At 53.0% G+C, this 19,337-nt stretch overlaps 1 protein-coding gene across 1 annotated transcript; it reads right to left on the bottom strand.

The window, feature by feature from the left end:
* Positions 1-2,763: 2,763 nt before the first annotated feature.
* On the bottom strand, positions 2,764-4,837 carry LOC137454431 (zinc finger protein 345-like). The gene is made up of 2 exons (XM_068164471.1): positions 3,936-4,837; positions 2,764-3,638 (listed from the first exon to the last, which is right to left on the bottom strand). The coding sequence occupies exons 1-2, from the start codon at positions 4,795-4,797 to the stop codon at positions 2,764-2,766; spliced, it is 1,737 nt and encodes a 578-aa protein (XP_068020572.1). The 5' UTR covers positions 4,798-4,837.
* Positions 4,838-19,337: the final 14,500 nt, after the last annotated feature.

The following is a 19,337-nucleotide window of genomic DNA, read 5'->3' as shown; positions in this document are numbered from 1 at the left end:
TTAATTCTCAGTTAAGGCTCAAACCACCACATGCCTCTCTCTTTGTGCTTTTTGCCTCGTCCTAAACTCAGCTGGGGAGCATCACAAGTGCCAGGCTTCCCTTCTGGCATAATCAGCATCTCACAGAGATTAACAGCTTAAAGTCTACCATCTGTGGCACCACTGAACACAACCATCTCTGCAGTCCCCATGAAGCAAAATTATTTGTTGGTGGTGCCAGTGGGAGTTGTAATCTGAAGTTGCTCAAGGAGCATGTCTGGGGTCACCATTTCATAGAATCATAGAATCATTCAGGGTTGGAAGGGACCACAAGGATCATCTAGTTCCAACCCCCCTGCCATGGGCAGGGACACCCCACACTAGATCAGGCTGGCCAGAGCCTCATCCAGCCTGGGCTTAAACACCTCCAAGGATGGGGCCTCAACCACCTCCCTGGACAACCCATTCCAGGGCTTCACCACTCATGGTGAAGAACCATTTGTTGTAGTCTAGCTGTCCCACCACCCTGAGCACAGCACCCAGGACAAGGTGTAAGCAGGGGAAGACATTTATTATGTTATACAGCAAAGTTCTCTAGTCTCTGAGCAGGCACATGTGTCACATCTCAATTGGCTATTCTCTGCTGGCATGCCTGTCATCAAGGCATACAATAGGCTAAAATAACAAAACAGTGTTCTAACACATCCAATCAAATTCTGCCCAATTTCACAGAATCTTAGAATCTTAGAATCACAGAATCTTAGAATGCACTGGTTGGAAGGGACCTCTAGAGGTCATCTAGTCCAACCCCCCTGCAGGAAACAGGGACATCCCAACTAGATCAGCTGTCTCAGAGCCCCATCAAGCCTGACCTTGAATGTCTCCAGAGATGGGGCCCCCATCACCTCCCTGGACAACCACTTCCAGCATTCTTCCACCCTCACAGTAAAAAGCTTCTTTCTTCCTGACATCCAGTCTAAATCTGCCCTTCTCTAGTTTCAAACCATTGCCCCTTGTCATACTGCTACGTGCCCTTGTAAACAGTCACTGTCCAGATTTGTTGTAGGCTTCCTTCAGATACTGGAAAGCTGCACTAAGGTTTCCCCAGAGCCTACTCTTCTCCAGGCTGAACAACCCCAACTCTCTGTCTTTGTAAGAAAGGTGTGCCAGCCCTCTGATTAATTTTGTGGCCCTCCTCTGGACCCTCTCTATCAGGTCCATGTCATTCTTGTACTGAGGGGCCCAGAGCTGGACACAGTACTGCAGGTGAAGCCTCACCAGAGAAGAGCTGCTTTTGATGCAGCCCACAATGCCATTGGCCTTCTGGGCTGCAAGTGGACATTGTTGGCTCATATGTCTGTGTCATTGAGGAAGATATTGAACAGCACTGGTCCCAATATGTCTGGGACATCTGCATGGCATACAATCATAGAATCAAAGGCTATTTTGGGTAGGAAGGACCTTCACAGGTCTTCCATTCCAAAGGCCTGCAGAGATTCAACCAATGTTTCCCTACTCAAATCCCCAGGAGCCCCTGGCTCGTCTCCACAGGACTTCAATGTGCTGCAGTGTCCCCAGCATAGCTCAGAACAAGAGCCTAAGAGCCCTCACTAGCCCTCTCTAATCATGACTTGTCCCTCCACAGCTTCTCACCAGCAAGCCTCATCTTGTCCCCCTCTTCTTTCAAGTCCAGTTTAAAGGCCTGCCACTGAGCCCTGAAAGCTCCTGAGCAAAGACTCTCTGCTCCCTTGGAGAAAGATGAATCCCATCTGACCCCAGCAAGCCTGGTGCTGTGCTGCCCATCCCATTGTCAGACCCCAGAGCTGTGGCAGTGACACCAGCCACAGAGCCATGGATTCACAGCATGGGTCTGTCTCTTTCTGCCAGTGTTACTGCCTGCAGATGGAAAGGGAGAGGAGCAAAGAACCTGTGCCCCAGACTCTCTCCCCATCTGTCTCCAGGCCCTGATGTCTCTGGATCCCTCTTGGACTATAGATTGTGGCTTCATTTCCACCCACATGGAAAAGCAGAAATGGGTAAGAGTCCGAGGGTTGGACAATATAAATATATACAACTACGAATATCTGCTGCTCAATCTATTTACTTTTTAATAACTCCTAGGCCAGAGTTCATATCAAGGGAACTGCAGGGCACATGCTGGGGCTGGGGGCCACTCCACTCCCTTTTTGGGTGTGGTTGCAGGATTACAGTGAGACATTTGTTCACTTCTGAAGTGACAGCCCCGTCACAATGCTTCACTCCCTGGGAGACACATGGCTGAGCTGGCAGTGGTGGCAGGGCAGGACATCCTCATGTCCTACCTGCTACAGACACCCCCATCTTCAGGAAACTGAGGAGCCTCTGTTGACATGTGCCCCCAAAGCACCAAATGCCCAGGATGGGGCTGAAATATGAAGACAGAGGTGCCTCTGAGACTCGCCCCCCTCCCCCCCAAGACACCATCAAGACTGATGAAAAGCTCACCAAAGACCTCCCTGAACTGGGCACACAGCTCCAGCATCAGGCCTAGGAAAAAAATGTCCCCAAGAATTAGGCATTTTGGAGAGGAATGTCTAAAAGAAACCCAAAAGAAGAGAAGATTCTGTTGAGGTTATTAGCATTACAACTGGGCAAGGGGCAAAGGAAAGGAGCATTTAGCTGGGGAAACCCAAAGTAAAGGGTAGAAAGCATACAAATTCCAGCAAAGCTTAGTCCAGCTTCAGTGGCAGTGATGGCTGTGCTGACTCAGCACTGTTAATTATTCTCATCATCCCTAATTGGTGTTTAGGGGCGAGTGGGGTGTTTGTTCCTGCTGGAGCCCCCAGAGTCTGAGAAAACAGGGTGCAAATGAGGTGATCTTGGTTCAATCTGCTGGAATAGGTCCCCCATGGGGGTGATGTTTACCCTGGCAGTGCTGGGGTCAGTGCTCTTCTGCGTCCCCAGCACAGACTTGTCACTGGCATGGATGTGCATGTGCCTGCTGAGGTTAGATCTGGAGCGGAAGCTCTTGGTGCAGGTGGTGCAGGGGAAGGGCTTCTCACCTGTGTGGACAAGGCGATGCTGCCTGAGGGAGGCCCTGTGAGTGAAACACTTGCTGCAGTCACTGCAGACGTAGGGCTTCTGGCCGGCGTGGATGCGGCGATGGCAGAGCAGCTGGGAGCGCTGGCTGAAGCTCTTGCCACAGTCGGCACAGGTGAAAGCCTTCTTGCCAGTGTGGACATCGAGGTGCCTTCTGAGGGTGGCACCATGTCTGAAGCTCTGGCCACAGGCAGTGCAGTGGTAGGGCTTCTCCCCAGTGTGGATGAGGTGGTGCTGGAGGAGGGTGGAGCTCGTAGAGAAGCTCTTGCCACAGTCAGCACAGCGGTATGGCTTCCTGCCGCTGTGAGTGTGGTGGTGCTGCGTGAGGGCATGGCTGGAGCTGAAGGTCTTGTCACAGTCAGCACAGCGGTATGGCTTTCTGCCACTGTGAGTGTGATGGTGCTGCGTGAGGGCATGGCTGGAGCTGAAGCTCTGGCCGCAGTCATCACAGCGGTACGGTCTCTCCCCTGTGTGCATCCGGTGGTGTCGGGTGAGGTTGGAGGCCTGGCTGAAGCTCTTGTCGCAGACAGCACAGACATATGGCTTCTCCCCAGTGTGGATCCGCATGTGCCTCACCAGGTCTGAGCGCCTGGCGAAGCTCTGCTGGCACTTGCTGCAGGGGTTGGAGATGACTTCAGTGGCTGCTGGCTTCTCTCTGCTGTGCAGCTTGTGACCCTCGGAGAGGTCATTACTGAGGTTGTGGTCTGCCCTGTGGCTCAGACTCTCACTGGAGGTGCCTGGATTGCACGGCCTCTTGCTGGTGTGGCCACAGCGGTGCTGTGAGACTTGGGAGACATGGCTGAAGGTCTTATCACAGTCAGTACAAGCAAAGGGCTTCTTGCTACTGTGGGCATTCCAGTGGGTAATGAGGGTTCTGCTCCAGCAGAAGCTCTTGCCACAGCCCGCACAGCAGTAGGCTTTCTCTCCAGTGTGGACGCGGCGGTGCCGGAAGCGCTGGCAGCTCATCTTGAAGCTCTTGCCGCAGTCGCTGCAGCTGAAGGCTTTCTGGCTGGTTTGGATGTGCCAGTGGGCGATGAGCATCGAGTTCTCCTGGAAGCTCTTGCTGCAGTCACAACAGATGTGTGGGCTCTCGCTGGTGTGGACACGGCGGTGCTGGAGGAAGTTGGAGCCACGATGGAAGCTTTTGCCACAGTCAGTGCAGGCAAAGGGCTTCTTCCCAGCGTGGCCATACCAGTGGGCAATGAGTGCCAGGCTGCGAGTGAAGCTCTTCCCGCAGCCGGCACAGATGTAGCGCTTCTTCCCGGGCTGGACACAGTGGTGCTGGGTGAGGTTGGAGCTGAGCCTGAAGCTCTTGCCACAGTCACCACAGACAAAGGGCTGGGCACCACGGTGGGGGCAGCAGTGCTTCATCGGCTCTGAGCTTGGTGGGGAGCTGTGTCCACATTCAGGGCACTGATTTGGCTGCTCTGATGGCACACAGGGGGCTAATGAGGCTTTGTCCTTCTCCTTCCCCTGCTGTTCCTCATTATACTCCTTCTTGTACTTGTCATCATCCTTATCTTCCTCCTCTCCCTCCTCCTCTTCCTCCTCCTCCTCTTCCTCTTCTTCTTCCTCCTCCTCTTCCTCCTCCTCCTCCTCTTCCTCATCTTCCTCTTCCTCTTTGTCTTCATCAGTTTTATCTTCCTCCTTTCGTTCCTTGGGGCTACACTTTAGATCCTCCAACTTTGCCAGGTGATTCTTCTCCTTCAGGCTTTTATCCAGGTTCTTCTGGGTGGTCATGGTGGAGGGGGAAGGGTAACCCCTGTGCCCTCAGGCAAGGCCCCAGGGACCAAGTGATAAGAGAGGCAGATGGGTGGACTCTGTGTGTGTCTGGACACAGAAATAGCCTTTGACACCCAACACTTGCCTGATTGTGGGGGGTCAGACACTGAGTTCCTATGCTGAAGCCCCTGGTAGCTATTTAGTGGGGGTCATCTACCTTGTTCCTGAGCCCAGCAGCAGTGGCAGGTCATTTCCTGGCCCAGTCCCTGCCTTCTGATCTCCCCCACCTCAGATAAAGGAGGTGGTGGTGCTGACCCAGAAGCCCAACCCTCCCAAACCCCTCCCACCAACCCAACTCTATTCTGATGAGAGCAGGGGAGTTCTGTTCAATTGGGCAGATCTGCAAGCCCTTCCCAAAGGGGCAGGGGTGATGGAGAAAGAATGACAGGGCCCCACCCAGACAGAAGCAAAGGGCTCAGACGAAAGGACTGATCTACATGGGGTGGCTTTGCACTGCCCACAGTCCTACAGGAGAGCCTGGCCTTGCTGCAGGCAGCTTCAAAGACCAGCAGCACAGGCACAGCAGACAGGCAGTGCTCCTGAAGTTGGGATGGATGTCTTCAGTGCAGTTGCAGCTCCTTGTCAAGTAGACCTCCAGTAGATATCTGCAGGGCAGGCCCATAAGAGAAGGGACTCCAGGCAGCTTCTCCCAGGCCTTGGCTGCAGTTTCATCCTGCTGGAAGATTAAAAGATGCCTTACAAGATAAAATTTTAAAGGGTAAGAAGAGGAAGCTTAAAAGGACACACCCAAGGTTTTGTCAAAAGGAAAAGGGTTAACAAAGGTTCCAGATTTCACAGCCAGGGGTGAGGACTGGGAGGTGGTATCACACCTGGGTAAGTTCCCAAAAGGTAACAGGAGCATGGAGATAAGGGAATGGTAAATTTCTACCTTCACATGCAAAGTTAGGAGTGAAGAAATGACTGCCTGACTTTGTTACTGCTTCATATGCAGAGTCACACAATGTTAGGGGCTGGAAGGGACCTCAAAAGATTGTCCAGTTCAACCCCCCTGCAGAGCAGGATCACCTATAGCAGATCACAAAGGAACACATCCAGGCAGGTCTCCAATGTGTCCAGAGAGGGAGACTCCACAACCCCCCTGGGCAGCCTGTTCCAGGGTTCTGTCACCCTTGCAGTGAATTTTTCCTCCTGTTTCCATGGAACTTCCTCTGCCTCAACTGCCACCCACTGCCCCTTGTGCTGTCCTTGGGCATCACCCAGCAGAGCCTGGCTCCAGCCTCTGGGCACTCACCCTTTACATATTTATAAACATCAATGAGCTCACCCCTTGGTCTCCTCCTCTCCAAGCTGAAGAGCCTCAGCTCCCTCAATCTTGCCTTCTAAGGAAGATCTTCCACTCCCTTAATCATTTCTGTGGCTCTGTGCTGGACTCTCTCAAGCAGTTCCCTGAGGTCCTTCTTGAACTGAGGGACTGTAGTAGGAAAGGGTTAACTGAAGTTTGATTAGAAGTACCCAGCTGCCTGGGGCTGACTGGCAATCATTGGTGTTTGCTTAGAAGCTCCCAGCTGCAGGACTAGAGTAAGGAATAACATGTACCTCCAGGTTCCTCTGCTCATAAACTATGCAGGGATAGGAAGATATTGAATGTGTTGGCAGCTGGAAACAGGAAAAGCAACTCCACAAAAGCAGCCTCAACAGAAGCCAGAGCTGAGACAGCAGACCAGCTCCAGCCTCCACAGCTGCTTCAGTTCCTGCTCCCCTCACTGCTGCCCCTCTTCCAGCTTCAGCTCCAGCTTAACCAGCTCCACTCAGCAATGGAGTGGCTCCTCCCTCACCTCCTTGTTGAGGGAATCATGTCACAGCCACAGATCCTCTCTCCAGCAAGGGGACAGGAAATGACAAAGCTCCATGGACACTTTAAGTGCTTCAGTGTCACACTGCAGACAGACCCATCACTGGTCAGGGGGTGGAAACTATAAGTACCCATACTGGGCTCAGAGCAAACACTGCTCCACACTGCTTTTGCAGTACACTCTGGTTAGAGTATGGTTGTATGCTTTACATGCTTGTGTCCTGCTCATACAGTGCATGTGGTACATGTAACTCACTGTGCTTGTGTGAGACAACCTAACCCACATGGGATAAACCTTAACAGGGGGAATTTATGCCTGAGGTCTTTCTTTGCCCAAAGTCAAGGGGGTGGAAGGTGGCAAAGGCTGCATTAGGACATTGAGACTCTTGAACGTGTCCAGAGAAGGGCAACGAGGCTGGGGAGGGGTCTGGAGCACAGCCCTGTGAGGAGAGGCTGAAGGAGCTGGGATTGTTTAGCCTGGAAAAGAGGAGGCTCAGGGCGGGGGGGTTGGAGCTAGATGATCCTTGTGGTCCCTTCCAACCCTGACTGATTCTGATTCTCCCTCTCTTTTCAGTGCTCACACATTGAACACCCATTTGGGTTCTGTTTAAAGTCCCTGCACTTCAGCCCATGAGGCATTGTCACCTGTGGGTTGTAAAGCAGCATCCCAGGCAATGCACTGAGCCATAATTGGTGAGTGAAAATTGGTTCAAGCCTCTTTGAAAGGTTCTTTGAATTGTTTGTGCCTGACACCCAGCCTCACCAGCTGTATTCAGCTGCCAAGTGTCTTGTTGAGTCGCTCCCTAGTGGCCAAAGGGCAGACTGCACCCCAGTTCTCTCACTGAAAAGCTCTTTTAGTTTTCTAATTTGGTTCCAAATTCTCAAACTGCAGCACTTTATGGAATTATAGCCATGACCACACACTAGAAACTGCATGTGGATATGTAGTGTTGAAAGGTTGATAATGTCAATAGTAATAAGTAATTAATATTATTAATACTTCATATTTGATAATTCATCCCAATAACCATGACATGCAGTCAGCTTTGGCCTGGGAAACAGTGTCCTGGACTAAACCAGCCTCATTATCATGCTACAAAGCACAGCTCCTAGCTGGGAGACCCCTGCCCAGAATAAACCACCCACCCCCTGTACACACACAGGGAACTGAACAGCAGCTGGAGCTTGAATGGAAGCCAGCAAGAGACTGACCAATGGAGCCTCAGCAGGTGTTGCCATCAGGCATAGCTCATGCCCTGCACTGGATCAGCATCCACCAGGAATTTCACCTGTGTGTTGTCTTTGTGGCAATGCCCTCAGCACCCCAGCTTGTGCAGCTCTGTACTCTAGCAATGGCTGCTTGCTAGTGCCAAACCCAGGCTGCAGGAGTTTGATTCCTGATGTCGCTGACAGGATGACATCAGGAGCTGCACAGGCCAGGGCCTGCTCCTGCCCCCCCAACCACTCAGGCTCCTGATGAATCCTGGATCACTGCACAAAGAAGATGCTTACCCCAGATGGACCACTGACATGGCCACCTGTGATGTCACAAAATGCTGCAGAAGCCAGCCCCAGGCTGCCACAACACCGACTCAGGCAGAGCCAGGAGGGATGCTACAAGGAAGGGCAAATGTCACCTGAATGCCTCTGGCCTCTCAAAAAGTCTCCCAACTGGGACAAACATGCCAGGGGCTGCTCCTGCTCTAACACCAGCTCAGGCCCCTGAGGCACCCTAAACTGCTGCCCACAGATGCTGCTCGCCCCTAACCTCCCACTGAAGCAGCCATCTTTGACATCACAAAATGCTGCAGCTGCCAGGTGCAGGCTCTTGCTGGATCAGGTCAGGCTGAGTGAACTGGGATGTCACAGGCATGGCAATGTCAGCTCTAATCAGAGCCCCTGAGCTTTCCCAAAGGAAATATGGACAGACTCCAAGTAAGACTTTGGGGTGATACATGGAGCCATGTGGGAAGAACCAGGACTGTTGTCAACTCAAGAAACAGGTATTAAACATGGGGAAGAGATACTGAGGCTGCTGGCAGCTGGGCAAAAGCCAAGCAAGGCAGCCACAATGCACTGCAAAGCACACCAGGAGAACACCAGTCAAGAAAGAAGCAATGGACTGGCAGACAAACAGCTCAAAGGGTGGCCAGGGAGGGGAGGAAGAGGCAGAGTTTGATCCCAATGGTAAACTCTCAATTGAGCAGCAGAAATGAATCAAAGACCTCTTAGGGACTGGGGTAGGAAAGGGCTGGGCCAGGACACCAGGTGGGAAGTTAATCACACCTGCAAACCTGTGGGCTTCTGTTCAGGTGCAACAGGCAAAGACTCATTGGGGAGTGGAAGCCCTGTGTGGAAACTTGGTTCAGGAGTGTCTAGCACAAGAATTATCCACCCCAGGAGAGCAGGTAAGCAACAGTGAGAGGAGTGCCTGAAAGCTAACCCCAGGGTAAGGAGAGGAGTTAGGCTGGCACAGATTAGCAAAGGAAATGATCCAGGACAACAAATGGATGTCACTGAGCTCCCAAGAAAGGGGGATCCAGGTACCTGTTGGTGCTCACTGACACCTCCCCTGGCTGTCCAGAAGCATTTCCCTGTGGCACAAACAAAGCTCCAGAGGTTACTAAAACAGTGTTACAAGAGACAATGCCTTGCTCTGGGGCACCTGATGCTGTTTCCTCAGACACAGGACCTCACTTTGTGGCCAAGGTGCTACAACAAGTAAGTAAAACCTTAGGGATGGATTGGCAATTCCACAGCCCCTATGATCCACATTCCAGTGGGCAAGTGGAGAAAATGAACCATTTAATCAAAACCCAGACAGTCAAAACTGGGCAGGAAGCAAACCTCCCTTAGGCACAAGCATCACCAAGAGCCCTGCTGAGAATTCAAACCAAGCAAAGGACAGAGGAGGGGTTGAGCCCATTTGAAATCCTGTTTGCAAGGCCTCATGCAGTAGGAGCTATGGACCCCTCTGAACCAGGGCCATTCAGAGAGGCAATGCTGAACAAGGAAGTTCAGCAGATTGGTAAGAGCCTGAGCATTATTACCAACCAGGTGACTGCAACCCAGGTGAGAGGGTTAGACAGACCAGGCCCTGATGTGGAACCCAGAGACTATGTCCATGTCAGATCTCTTTCAGAGACCCTTCTGCAGCCCAAGGGGACAGGACCATATCAGGTGTTGCTGACAGCCTTCACAGCCATTGAAACCAAGGAACCAGCTGCCTGGATCCACCACACCCCAGGCAAGAAGGCTTCAGTGGGGAATGGAAACTCCAATCCCAGGGCCCCCTGCAGCTCAAGGTGCATCGATAGTTGTGGCCTGTTTGTTGGTGAACACTGCTGAGGGATGGGAAGAAAATAGGTACTGAAATGTTAGACAGGAACTGGCTTTGCAAACTAATCTTTCTAACTGCTGGAGATGCACCCAGCTGTCCCCAGGCCAGATGAGGAACCTGCTATTTGGGGAAGCTTCAAGGAATTGGACGTGGGAAGCACCAGTCTGGGTGACTACATCTGATAGTTGTTTCCAACATTGTCAGCATGGGAACTCCTCCTCTCCAACCTAAGCCTATCCTGGCACAATTTCAGGGCAATTTCTCTCCTTCTAGCACCTCAAACCAGGCAGAAGAGCACAGCCCACACCTCACTGCAGCCTCCTTGCAGGGAGCTCTAGACTTGCAGAGCACTGCAATTGCTTTGCTGACTTGCAGAAATCATTTTGTTCCCTTCCCATCTCATTGTACAGCAAAGAGCAGCTACCACCAGCCCCAGGTGCTCCCAAGCTCAGGCTCAGCACAGCACCCACGCCTGACACCCCCACGGCACCCAGCACACAGCCTGCCCACAGCTCCCCCCCGCGCCTGGCCCTCAGCCCAGCCGCTGCCCTTCAGCACAGCAGCCGCCCGGCACCTGCCAGCACAAAGCCTCCAAACCCCCAGGGCTCCCCCACACACCCCCACAGCAGCCTCTGCTGCAAGCCACACCCCACGCTCACCACCACCTCTCCTGCACACAGCAGCCCCCACAGCGCCGCTGCCACCTCAGTTCTGCTGCCAGCCCAGCCCCCAGCACAGGGACACAGGGACACAGGGCCAGGGACAGCCCCTGCAGCCCACCAATGGCTCCGCCTGCAACACAGCAGCAGCCAAAGGGGGCCTGCAGCTGCCCCCACCAGGGGGAGGCAGCAGCACAGCCCCACAACGAACCCCCAAACACACCCACCCCGACCCAGACCCACACACAGCTCCCCACAACCCCACCCACCCCCTCGCACCACCCCACCACTCCCCACTCCAAGCCTCACCACCCCGACCCACACCACACCCACACACAGCCTCCCCCACCACCACCAACTCCTACCCCCAAACCCACACAGCCCCACGGGCTCCTCACCAGCCCCTCACACGCCCCTCTCCGACCCCAAGCCCCCACCCAACCTCACACACGCCCCCACAACTCCACAGCCCCCAACAACCACCCCCCACAGCCCCACCCACACCAGCCCCACACCTCACCGAGCCCTCCTCAAGCCCAGCTCCAGGACACAGCCCTCAGCCCCACCGCAGCCCAATGCCAACCCCACCAGCCGCTCCCCCAAGCCCCAAGGGATCCCCACCCCAGCAGCCCCCACTCTGCCCCGCGCCTGCCCACACCTACCCCACAGCCCAGGCCAAAGGGGCGCACAGCAGCAGGAAGAGGAAGGACCAAGAGCTCGGAGCAGAGGCAGCTGCCGACTGCCGTCCCCTGCAGCCTCCTGGCAGCCTGGGCGAGCAGAGAGCGATGCAATGGAGGCCCCGAACCGCCCACGTTGCAGCCCAGCCCAGGCGGGGGCTGGGGCCGCAGGGGAAGCCCCGCCCACGCCCGGGCAGCCGCAGCCAATCAGAGTCGCCGGATTACCCCAACCACGCCTCCAAGTCCCAGCGGGGAGCTGCGGCCCTGGCTCCGCGCGGGGCATGCCGGGAGGTGCAGCTCTCAGCCAGGGCGGCGCCGTCTGGGCTGAGCTGCGCTGCGGGGGCAGGGCTGGGGCACAGCAGCTCCGCAACAGCTCTGACCCAGCAGCTGCGCACAGCTCCCAGGAGCTTTGGCTCAGCTCGGAAAGCTTGCGCAGAGGTTTCCAGGAGCTCTGCAGAGCTTCAGAGGAGTTTTTTCGCTGAGGATTCTCTGCGGGGTTGGGAACCCAAAACCTCCTCCCAGCCTCTCCCAAACTCTTGCAGAGAGATTTCGATGCCTCCCGAGGGGGCTTGGGGCAGCTCCGGGGGATCTGAACGGCTCGGGAAGAGTTTTTCTGTCGCCTTCCAGAGTTTCCAGCAGGTGCTGAGGACTTTTCCGGCAGTTTTCAGCCTTTTGCAGCATTTCGGAAGGATGTTGGAGACTGCAAGAAGCCAGAGCCTGGCTGAGAGCTCTGCAGAATCAGTTTGCAGGAGCTTGGCAGCCATGGGGATGAGGTTCTGGAATTGGTTTGGGTTCGTTTTGGCACTTTGAATCATTTCCCGAAGCTCTGTGGATTATTTCCAGCCCCTTTTCCTTCCTTTTGAAGCTATTTTCCTCATTTTGGGCTGATTTTAATGGGTTTTGGGGAGACTTTGCTTAGCCTCAGGCATTTTGAATGACTTTTGAAGATAGTTTGAGTATTTTAATCTCCTTTTTCATGATTACTGAAGACATTTTGATCATTTTCAGGCCTTTTCAATGATTTTTTTGAGATATTTAGACCATTTTGGGGTTTTTCTAATGATTTTTGAGGTATTTTCATTATCCCCAGGCCCTTTCAATGATTTTTGAAGTATCTTTACTCATTCCAGGTCCTTTTAGTGAGTTTTGAAAACATTTTGATTGTTTTTGTGCATATTTGATGTTTTCCTACAAGATTTTGATTCTTTTCAGGCCCTTTGAATGATCTTCAGAGAGATTTGGATCATTTTTAAGCCATTTTTTACAAAGCATTTTGAGTGCCAAAAAAAACCTCCTTAAAATCCTCAAGTCTTCAAACAGAGCTTTTGAAGCATCTTTAGGGAGGTTTAGGAGGTTCTAATAGTTTGGAAAGTGTTAAAATCTTCTCCAACTGCTGAAACAGGAATCCAGAGGCACAAAGCTGTCAGCTCCCTTGAGCTGCAGCTATAGAATTTAGGGAGTTTGAGATGTGAAGCATCAGGACTGTGGAACCTGCTGCTCCTGGCAGAGTTGATCCAATCAGAGAAGAGTTTGGGTTGGGAAACCCCCAAATTCAGCTGGCAGCTGTTGGCAGGAGGAACATTGCCCTGCTTGAAGCAGAGCCTTTGAACTGCAGCTGAGGGTTCAGAGCTGCCTTAGGAGGAGACTTGAGCCCTGGGGATGGATCCCAGTGGGAGTTGTGTTCTCAGCCCCTGAGTGCTGCTGGTTTGCCACAGGGTTTCACAGACAGACTCCCTAAGGTTGGAAAAGACCTCCAAGCTCGTCAAGTCCAACCTTCTACCCACATCTCCATGACCACCAGACCATGTCCCAGAGTGCCACCTCTACTCATTTCTGGAATACATCCAGGGACAGTGACTCTCCCACCCCCCTGGGCAGCCTGCTCCAATGCCTGAGCACTCTTGAAGCAAAGAGATTTTTCCTCCTCTCCAACCCAAATCTCCCCTGGTACAATTTCAGGGCATTTCCTCTTGTCCTGTCATTGGTTACTTGGGAGAAGAGGCCAATATTGGCCTCACTCTGATCTCCTTTCAGGTCCATGTAGAGATCAATGAGGTCTCCTCTCATCCTTCTCTTCTTCACAATAAGCAATCCCAGCTCCCTCAGCCTCTCCTCACCAGACCTGCTCTCCAATCTCCTCCCCAGCTTTGCTGCCCTTCTCTCTCCCTGCTCCAGCACCTCAGTGACTTTCTCATACTGTGATGCCCAAAGCCAAACACAGCACTTGAGATGCAGTCTCCCCAGTGCTGGGGCCAGAGAGACAATCACTTCCTGCTGGTCACAGCCCTTCTGATCCAGGCCAGGATGGTGGAGGTCTTCCTCACCACCTGGGTGCACACTGGCTCATGCTCAGCTGGCTGTCTGCCAACACCCCCAGGCCCTTTTCTGCTGGGCAGTTTCCAGCCACGCTGCCCCAAGCCTGCAGCCTTCACGGGGTGGTTGTGATGCTAGCACAAGAGCCAGTGCTTGGCCTTATGAAACCTTCTGGAACTGACCTTAGCCCAGCAGCCCAACCTCTCCAGACCTCTCTGCAGAGCCTTCCTACCCTGCAGCACATCACCACTCCCACTTCATGTTGTCTGCACCTTGCTCACTCCTTAATTTCTTGCTGTTGATGTGGCAGAAGATGCAGTCAGAAATCACCTGAAGTGCCACCACCATCAGGGTTTGTCTGGTGAACATTGAAAGGCTTAGAAAATATAGACCAGAGTTAAAAAAACCCAAACCAACAAGAACACACCTACCAAACACTAAGGTGAGCATTAAAACTCCAGCTGAGTTATAGCCACCCTGGGTTTCAAATGTTTCCATGAGCAACCATAGAATCGGTTCTGGGAGCTCTGTGCTTTGCCTTGGCAGGGAGGGGAGGGAGACAAATATCTGCTGCTCAGCACTGACTAGGTCCAGCCCATGGCTGTGGTCATAGCATCATAGTATCATAGAATCAGTCAGGGTTGGAAGGGACCACAAGGATCAGCTAGTTCCAGCCCCCCTGCCATGGGCAGGGACACCCCACACTAGATCAGCCTGGCCAGAGCCTCATCCAGCCTGGGCTTAAACACCTCCAGGGACAGAGCCCCAACCACCTCCCTGGACAACCCATTCCAGGGCTTCACCACTCTCATGGGGAAGAACTTCCTCCTCACCTCCAGCCTGAATCTCCCCACCTCCAGCTTCATTCCATTCCCCCTAGTCCTATCACTACCTGAGATCCTGAGCAGTCCCTCCCCAGCCTTCCTGTAGCCCCCTTCAGATCCTGGAAGGCCACAATTAGGTCACCTCAGAGCATTCTCTTCTGCAGACTGAGCAGCCCCAACTCCTTCAGTCTGTCCTCATAGGAGAGGAGCTCCAGCCCTCTGATCATCCTCCTGGCCCCCTGGTGGGGGCAGCTGCAGGCCCCCTTTGGCTGCTGCTGTGTTGCAGGCGGAGCCATTGGTGGGCTGCAGGGGCTGTCCCTGGCCCTGTGTCCCTGTGTCCCTGTGCTGGGGGCTGGGCTGGCTCTCCGTGTCCCCCAGCTGGGCTCTGCCTTTTGTCCCTGCCCTCAGGAGGCTAAGCCTCTGTGCCCAGTGTGCCCAGCTTGCCCCTTTGGCTACTTGCAGCTGGCAGTGGTGCCCTGCCCCCAGCCAAGCCCGGTGGGTGCCCAGCAGCACCTTGGCAGCCTGGATGGGAGCCTGGGGTGGTGCTGAGCTCTCTGCTGGTCGTTCTCTGCCCTCTCTTTGCCTTCTCCCCTCTCTCCTCAGCTGCTCTCATCCCTGCACAAGCTGCAGGACATCTCCTTGAGCACTGCCCTTGCTGGGGGGTCCAAGGAAGAGTCCAGGGGGGTCCAGCAGTGGCTTGGTGCTGGACTCAGCTTGGCTTGGCCATAGAGCACCTCAGAGCCTGGCCTGGCCTGGTCTGTGAGCCCAGGGCTTGGGGCTGGGGTGGCCTCCTGGGCAGGAGCCCCCATTTGGAGAGAAAGGCTACTGGTGAGAGGAGGCCAGGAGGTGGGGGGGGTACCCCCAGGGCAATGGGGTCCCCAACTTGGGTGGCACTGGAGGAGTCCCCAGCTGGAGTGGGGAGGGAAGAACAGGAGGGTCCCCAAATGTTGCTGCCCCCCAAGTCTTCTTTACCCCCAGGTCAGGCAGAGTCCCAAATGGCACTGCCATGGGCCCTGCCCCCCAGAATCCCTCTACAGATCCCCCCAGTGCTGGGTCCCTTGGGGGTGGGGGAGTCCTTTCCTGCTGCCTGGGTGTTGGGGACCATTGTTGGTTCCTTTGGGAGAGCTTTGGGGTGCAGGGAGGTAACTGAGGGTGCCAGGGAGGCAATTTGAGCTCTCAGGCTGCTGTTGTGGTTTCCCTGGGGGCATTTTGGGCTCCTCCTGCTTGTGGCAGGGTGCAGCATGGGCTGCCTGGGGTGGCACAGGGAGTTGGGGGAGGCTGCTTGGGGGGTTCAGGGCTTTATCCCCCCCAGAGTGCCAATGCCTGCATCTGGCTGTGCTGGGCCAGCAGCCAGGGGTGCTCCTGCCTCAGCCCTTGGGCTGGCAGCACAGTGCCTGCCCCTGGTGCTGGGCCTTCTGCAGAGCTGGGCGGAGAATTACTGCAAGAAGGGATGTATTGACAGATGGATTTGTCTTGCTACAATATAAAAGACCTCTCAAGTTTTGCAGGCTGCAACCCTTGGAGAAAAGTTTCCTCACAGCATCATCACAGAAGACATCTTTCAAGGGCTCTACCTTCCTGGTGTCCCTGCAGATCCATTTGAATCTGGAAGGAAGCTCTCACTTCAGTTCCAACTGAAGGACTATTGGGGCAGGGTGTAGGTTATGGATTTGTTCTCCTGCTTCCAGGAGGAACAGGGATGAAACGAATTTTGTCCTATTTGCTATGGGGTTCAGCATTGCTACTCTTTTACCTTGTATAATTTTACATAACTGATTCAAAATGTAGTGTCCAATATGCTACTGGTGTCTAATGATGGTGTAAAACAGATTGGTGCCATTAGCCAATCAAAACTCATGTCTGTTGTAAAAATTGTTTAAAACTTCTTTCCTTCCTTCCTTCCTTCCTTCCTTCCTTCCTTCCTTCCTTCCTTCCTTCCTTCCTTCCTTCCTTCCTTCCTTCCTTCCTTCCTTCCTTCCTTCCTTCCTTCCTTCCTTCCTTCCTTCCTTCCTTCCTTCCTTCCTTCCTTCCTTCCTTCCTTCCTTCCTTCCTTCCTTCCTTCCTTCCTTCCTTCCTTCCTTCCTTCCTTCCTTCCTTCCTTCCTTTCCTTCCTTCCTTCCTTCCTTCCATCTTTGATTGACAAGGTGGTGTAAGAGGCTAACTCTTGTATCTCTTGATGTGAATCCACAAAGATAAAATCAACTTGTGTATCATGGGAAGGCCCTGTGTCACAACTCTCATGGAATGGTACTGAAAGTGTGATAAGGAAACAGTTGTGGAGGTTAGCTTTACCATTGGTAAAGAGAACTATGTAGAGTAGAGTAGAGTAGAGTAGAATAGAATAGAATAGACCAGACCAGGTTGGAAGAGACCTTCAAGAACATCGAGTCCAACCTATCATCCAACACCACCTAATCAACTAAACCATGGCACCAAGCACTCCATCAAGTCTCCCCCTAAACACCTCCAGTGATGGTGACTCCACCACCTCGTAGGTGTAAAGGCATCTTAGTAGAACCTGTACTTCGTAGTTCCTTTGCTCTGTGTGTACTACCCACCCATAGGTGTTAGGAATAGCTGTTGATTGTATAATCTATAACGAATCAAGCATTTATCATCTTAGTTGTAGCAATATTACTTTTAAGACTTGTATTATTGCTAAGTGTGGTGGTTTAGGCTGGGTGCTGGCTCGGATGCCACTGCACAGACTACACCTGGGAGGTCCCAAGGGGTGGGCCCAGCCCAGGGGGGTGGTCACAGGAAACCAGGTATTGCATTCCCATAATGCCCTGCTCCCCTATAAAACATCCACACGAGGTCTTCACTTCCTCTTTTGTCCCCTGCTGCTGCCTAGGTAAAATGGCATGAGCTGCCTCCCTTGGGCCTGACGAGGCCCAAGGCTGGGTTTGGGGGGGAAGAAAGAGCCCTGGGGGGTTTGGGTGTACCCCCAGGTGGGGATGGGATGTTCTTGGGCATGTTCTGGGATCTCTCTCTTTTGTCACTGTGCTTGTGGTTCTCTGTACAACTTTCATTGTTGTTTTTATTGTTTTCTATTTAAACTTTCCATCACTTTTGCAATCTGTTTGTCTGAGTTGTTATTTCTGCCCGTGGTGGGGAGGGGTCTGCCCCAACCCATTACAATAAGGACATTGATCAGCAGAGCATGATCATTCCCTTTCAAAGAAGGGCAGAGGCATGGATCCCAGTGAATATGACAAGAGGGTGAGAGAGTGAAAATGGATTGGATCATGTTCTCAGGCTATTAGACCAGGGACTAAAGGATTCTAGAGAAAGGACAAAAAGATTTGTGGGATGGTTAATGTTTGCCATAATATCAGCTGTGATAATATTAGCATCCCCAGCTGCTTCAGTTACAGCTCTGACAAAGGGCATACAAACTGTGGACACAGTGAGAACTTTATTAGCCAATTTGACAAATGATTAGCAGCTGCAGGAAGCTATAGATGAGGAAATAGTGGCAAGGTTATGCATGCTTGAGGCCAGTGTTGTTTGGTTAGGAGACCAACAAGCTGCCTTGCAGACACATATGATGCTGCAGTGTGATGGGGAATAGGGAAGGGAAGGGAAGGGAAGGGAAGGGAAGGGAAGGGAAGGGAAGGGAAGGGAAGGGAAGGGAAGGGAAGGGAAGGGAAGGGAAGGGAAGGGAAGGGAAGGGAAGGGAAGGGAAGGGAAGGGAAGGGAAGGGAAGGGAAGGGAAGGGAAGGGAAGGGAATAAACCAGGTTGGAAGAGACCTTCAAGATCATCACATCCAACCCATCATCCAACACCATCTAATCAACTAAACCATGGCACCAAGCACCCTATCAAGTCTCCTCCCAAACACCTCCAGTGATGGTGACTCCACCACCTCCCCGGGCAGCCCATTCCAATGGGCAATCACTCTCTCTGTGTAGAATTTCCTCCTAACATCCAGCCTAAACCTTCTCTGATGCAGCCTGAGACTGTGTCCTCTTGTTCTGGTGCTGGTTGCCTGGGAGAAGAGACCAACCCCCACCTATCTACAACCTCCCTTCAGGTAGTTGTACACAGCAATGAGGTCTCCCCTGAGCCTCCTCTTCTCCAGGCTAAGCAACCCCAGCTCCCTCAGCCTCTCCTCACAGGGCTGTGCTCCAGACCCCTCCCCAGCTTTCTTGCCCTTCTCTGGACATGTTCCAGTAAGTCAACATCTTTCCTAAACTGAGAGGCCCAGAGCTGTACACAGGACTCAAGGTGTGTCCTAACCAGTGCAGTGTACAGGGGCAGAATGACCTCCCTGCTCCTGCTGACCACACTGTTCCTGATACAAGCCAGGATGCCATTGGCCCTCTTGGCTACCTGGGCACACTGCTGGCTCATGTTCAGCCTACCATCAACCAGTACCCCCAGGTCCCTCTCTGCCTGGCCGCTCTCCAGCCACTCTGACCCCAGCCTGTAGCACTGCATGGGGTTGTTGTGGCCAATGTGCAGAACCCAGCACTTGGGTGTGTAACCATAAGCAGGACATGTGTGTAACATCCTTGTCTTGGAGTGACTCTCCATGATTGGAACTCACTCAGGTCACATTTACAAGGGGCCTTTGAGAGCTCCTTGAAATATAATGTCCAAACATTGAAGCATCAGCTGGAACTGCAGTTAGCAAATACACAACAGATGAGGATTGATTCAACATGGCAAGCACTGAACAAAGAGCTGAGCTGGCTGAATCCAAACAATTGGCTCTCAGGTCTGAATCTATGAGTGTGGGTTAGAGGTGGAATCTTTGTGGTGATTGGCATTGTAACTGTAGTGTTAATGGTGTTTGTAATCATAGCCTTCAGGAACAGGAGGATGGTCAGGACACAAGTGATGGCTGCTGGTTTTAACCATATAAA

This window comes from Melanerpes formicivorus, unplaced genomic scaffold (assembly GCF_026170545.1).
Source record: "Melanerpes formicivorus ecotype bairdi unplaced genomic scaffold, bMelFor1.0.p_v2 SCAF_80, whole genome shotgun sequence".
NCBI classification, from domain to species: Eukaryota; Metazoa; Chordata; class Aves; order Piciformes; family Picidae; genus Melanerpes; species Melanerpes formicivorus.
This window is presented reverse-complemented; position numbering and strand designations above follow the sequence as displayed.

Excerpts from the sequence above, each read along its gene's own strand:
- LOC137454431 (XM_068164471.1), bottom strand. The coding sequence starts at position 4,797 with ATGACCACCCAGAAGAACCTGGATAAAAGCCTGAAGGAGAAGAATCAC. Across the intron at positions 3,639-3,935 it reads TGGCAAGAGCTTCTGCTGGA|ACCTGGTGAGGCACATGCGG; the intron begins GCAGAACCCTCA and ends CCAGGCGCTCAG.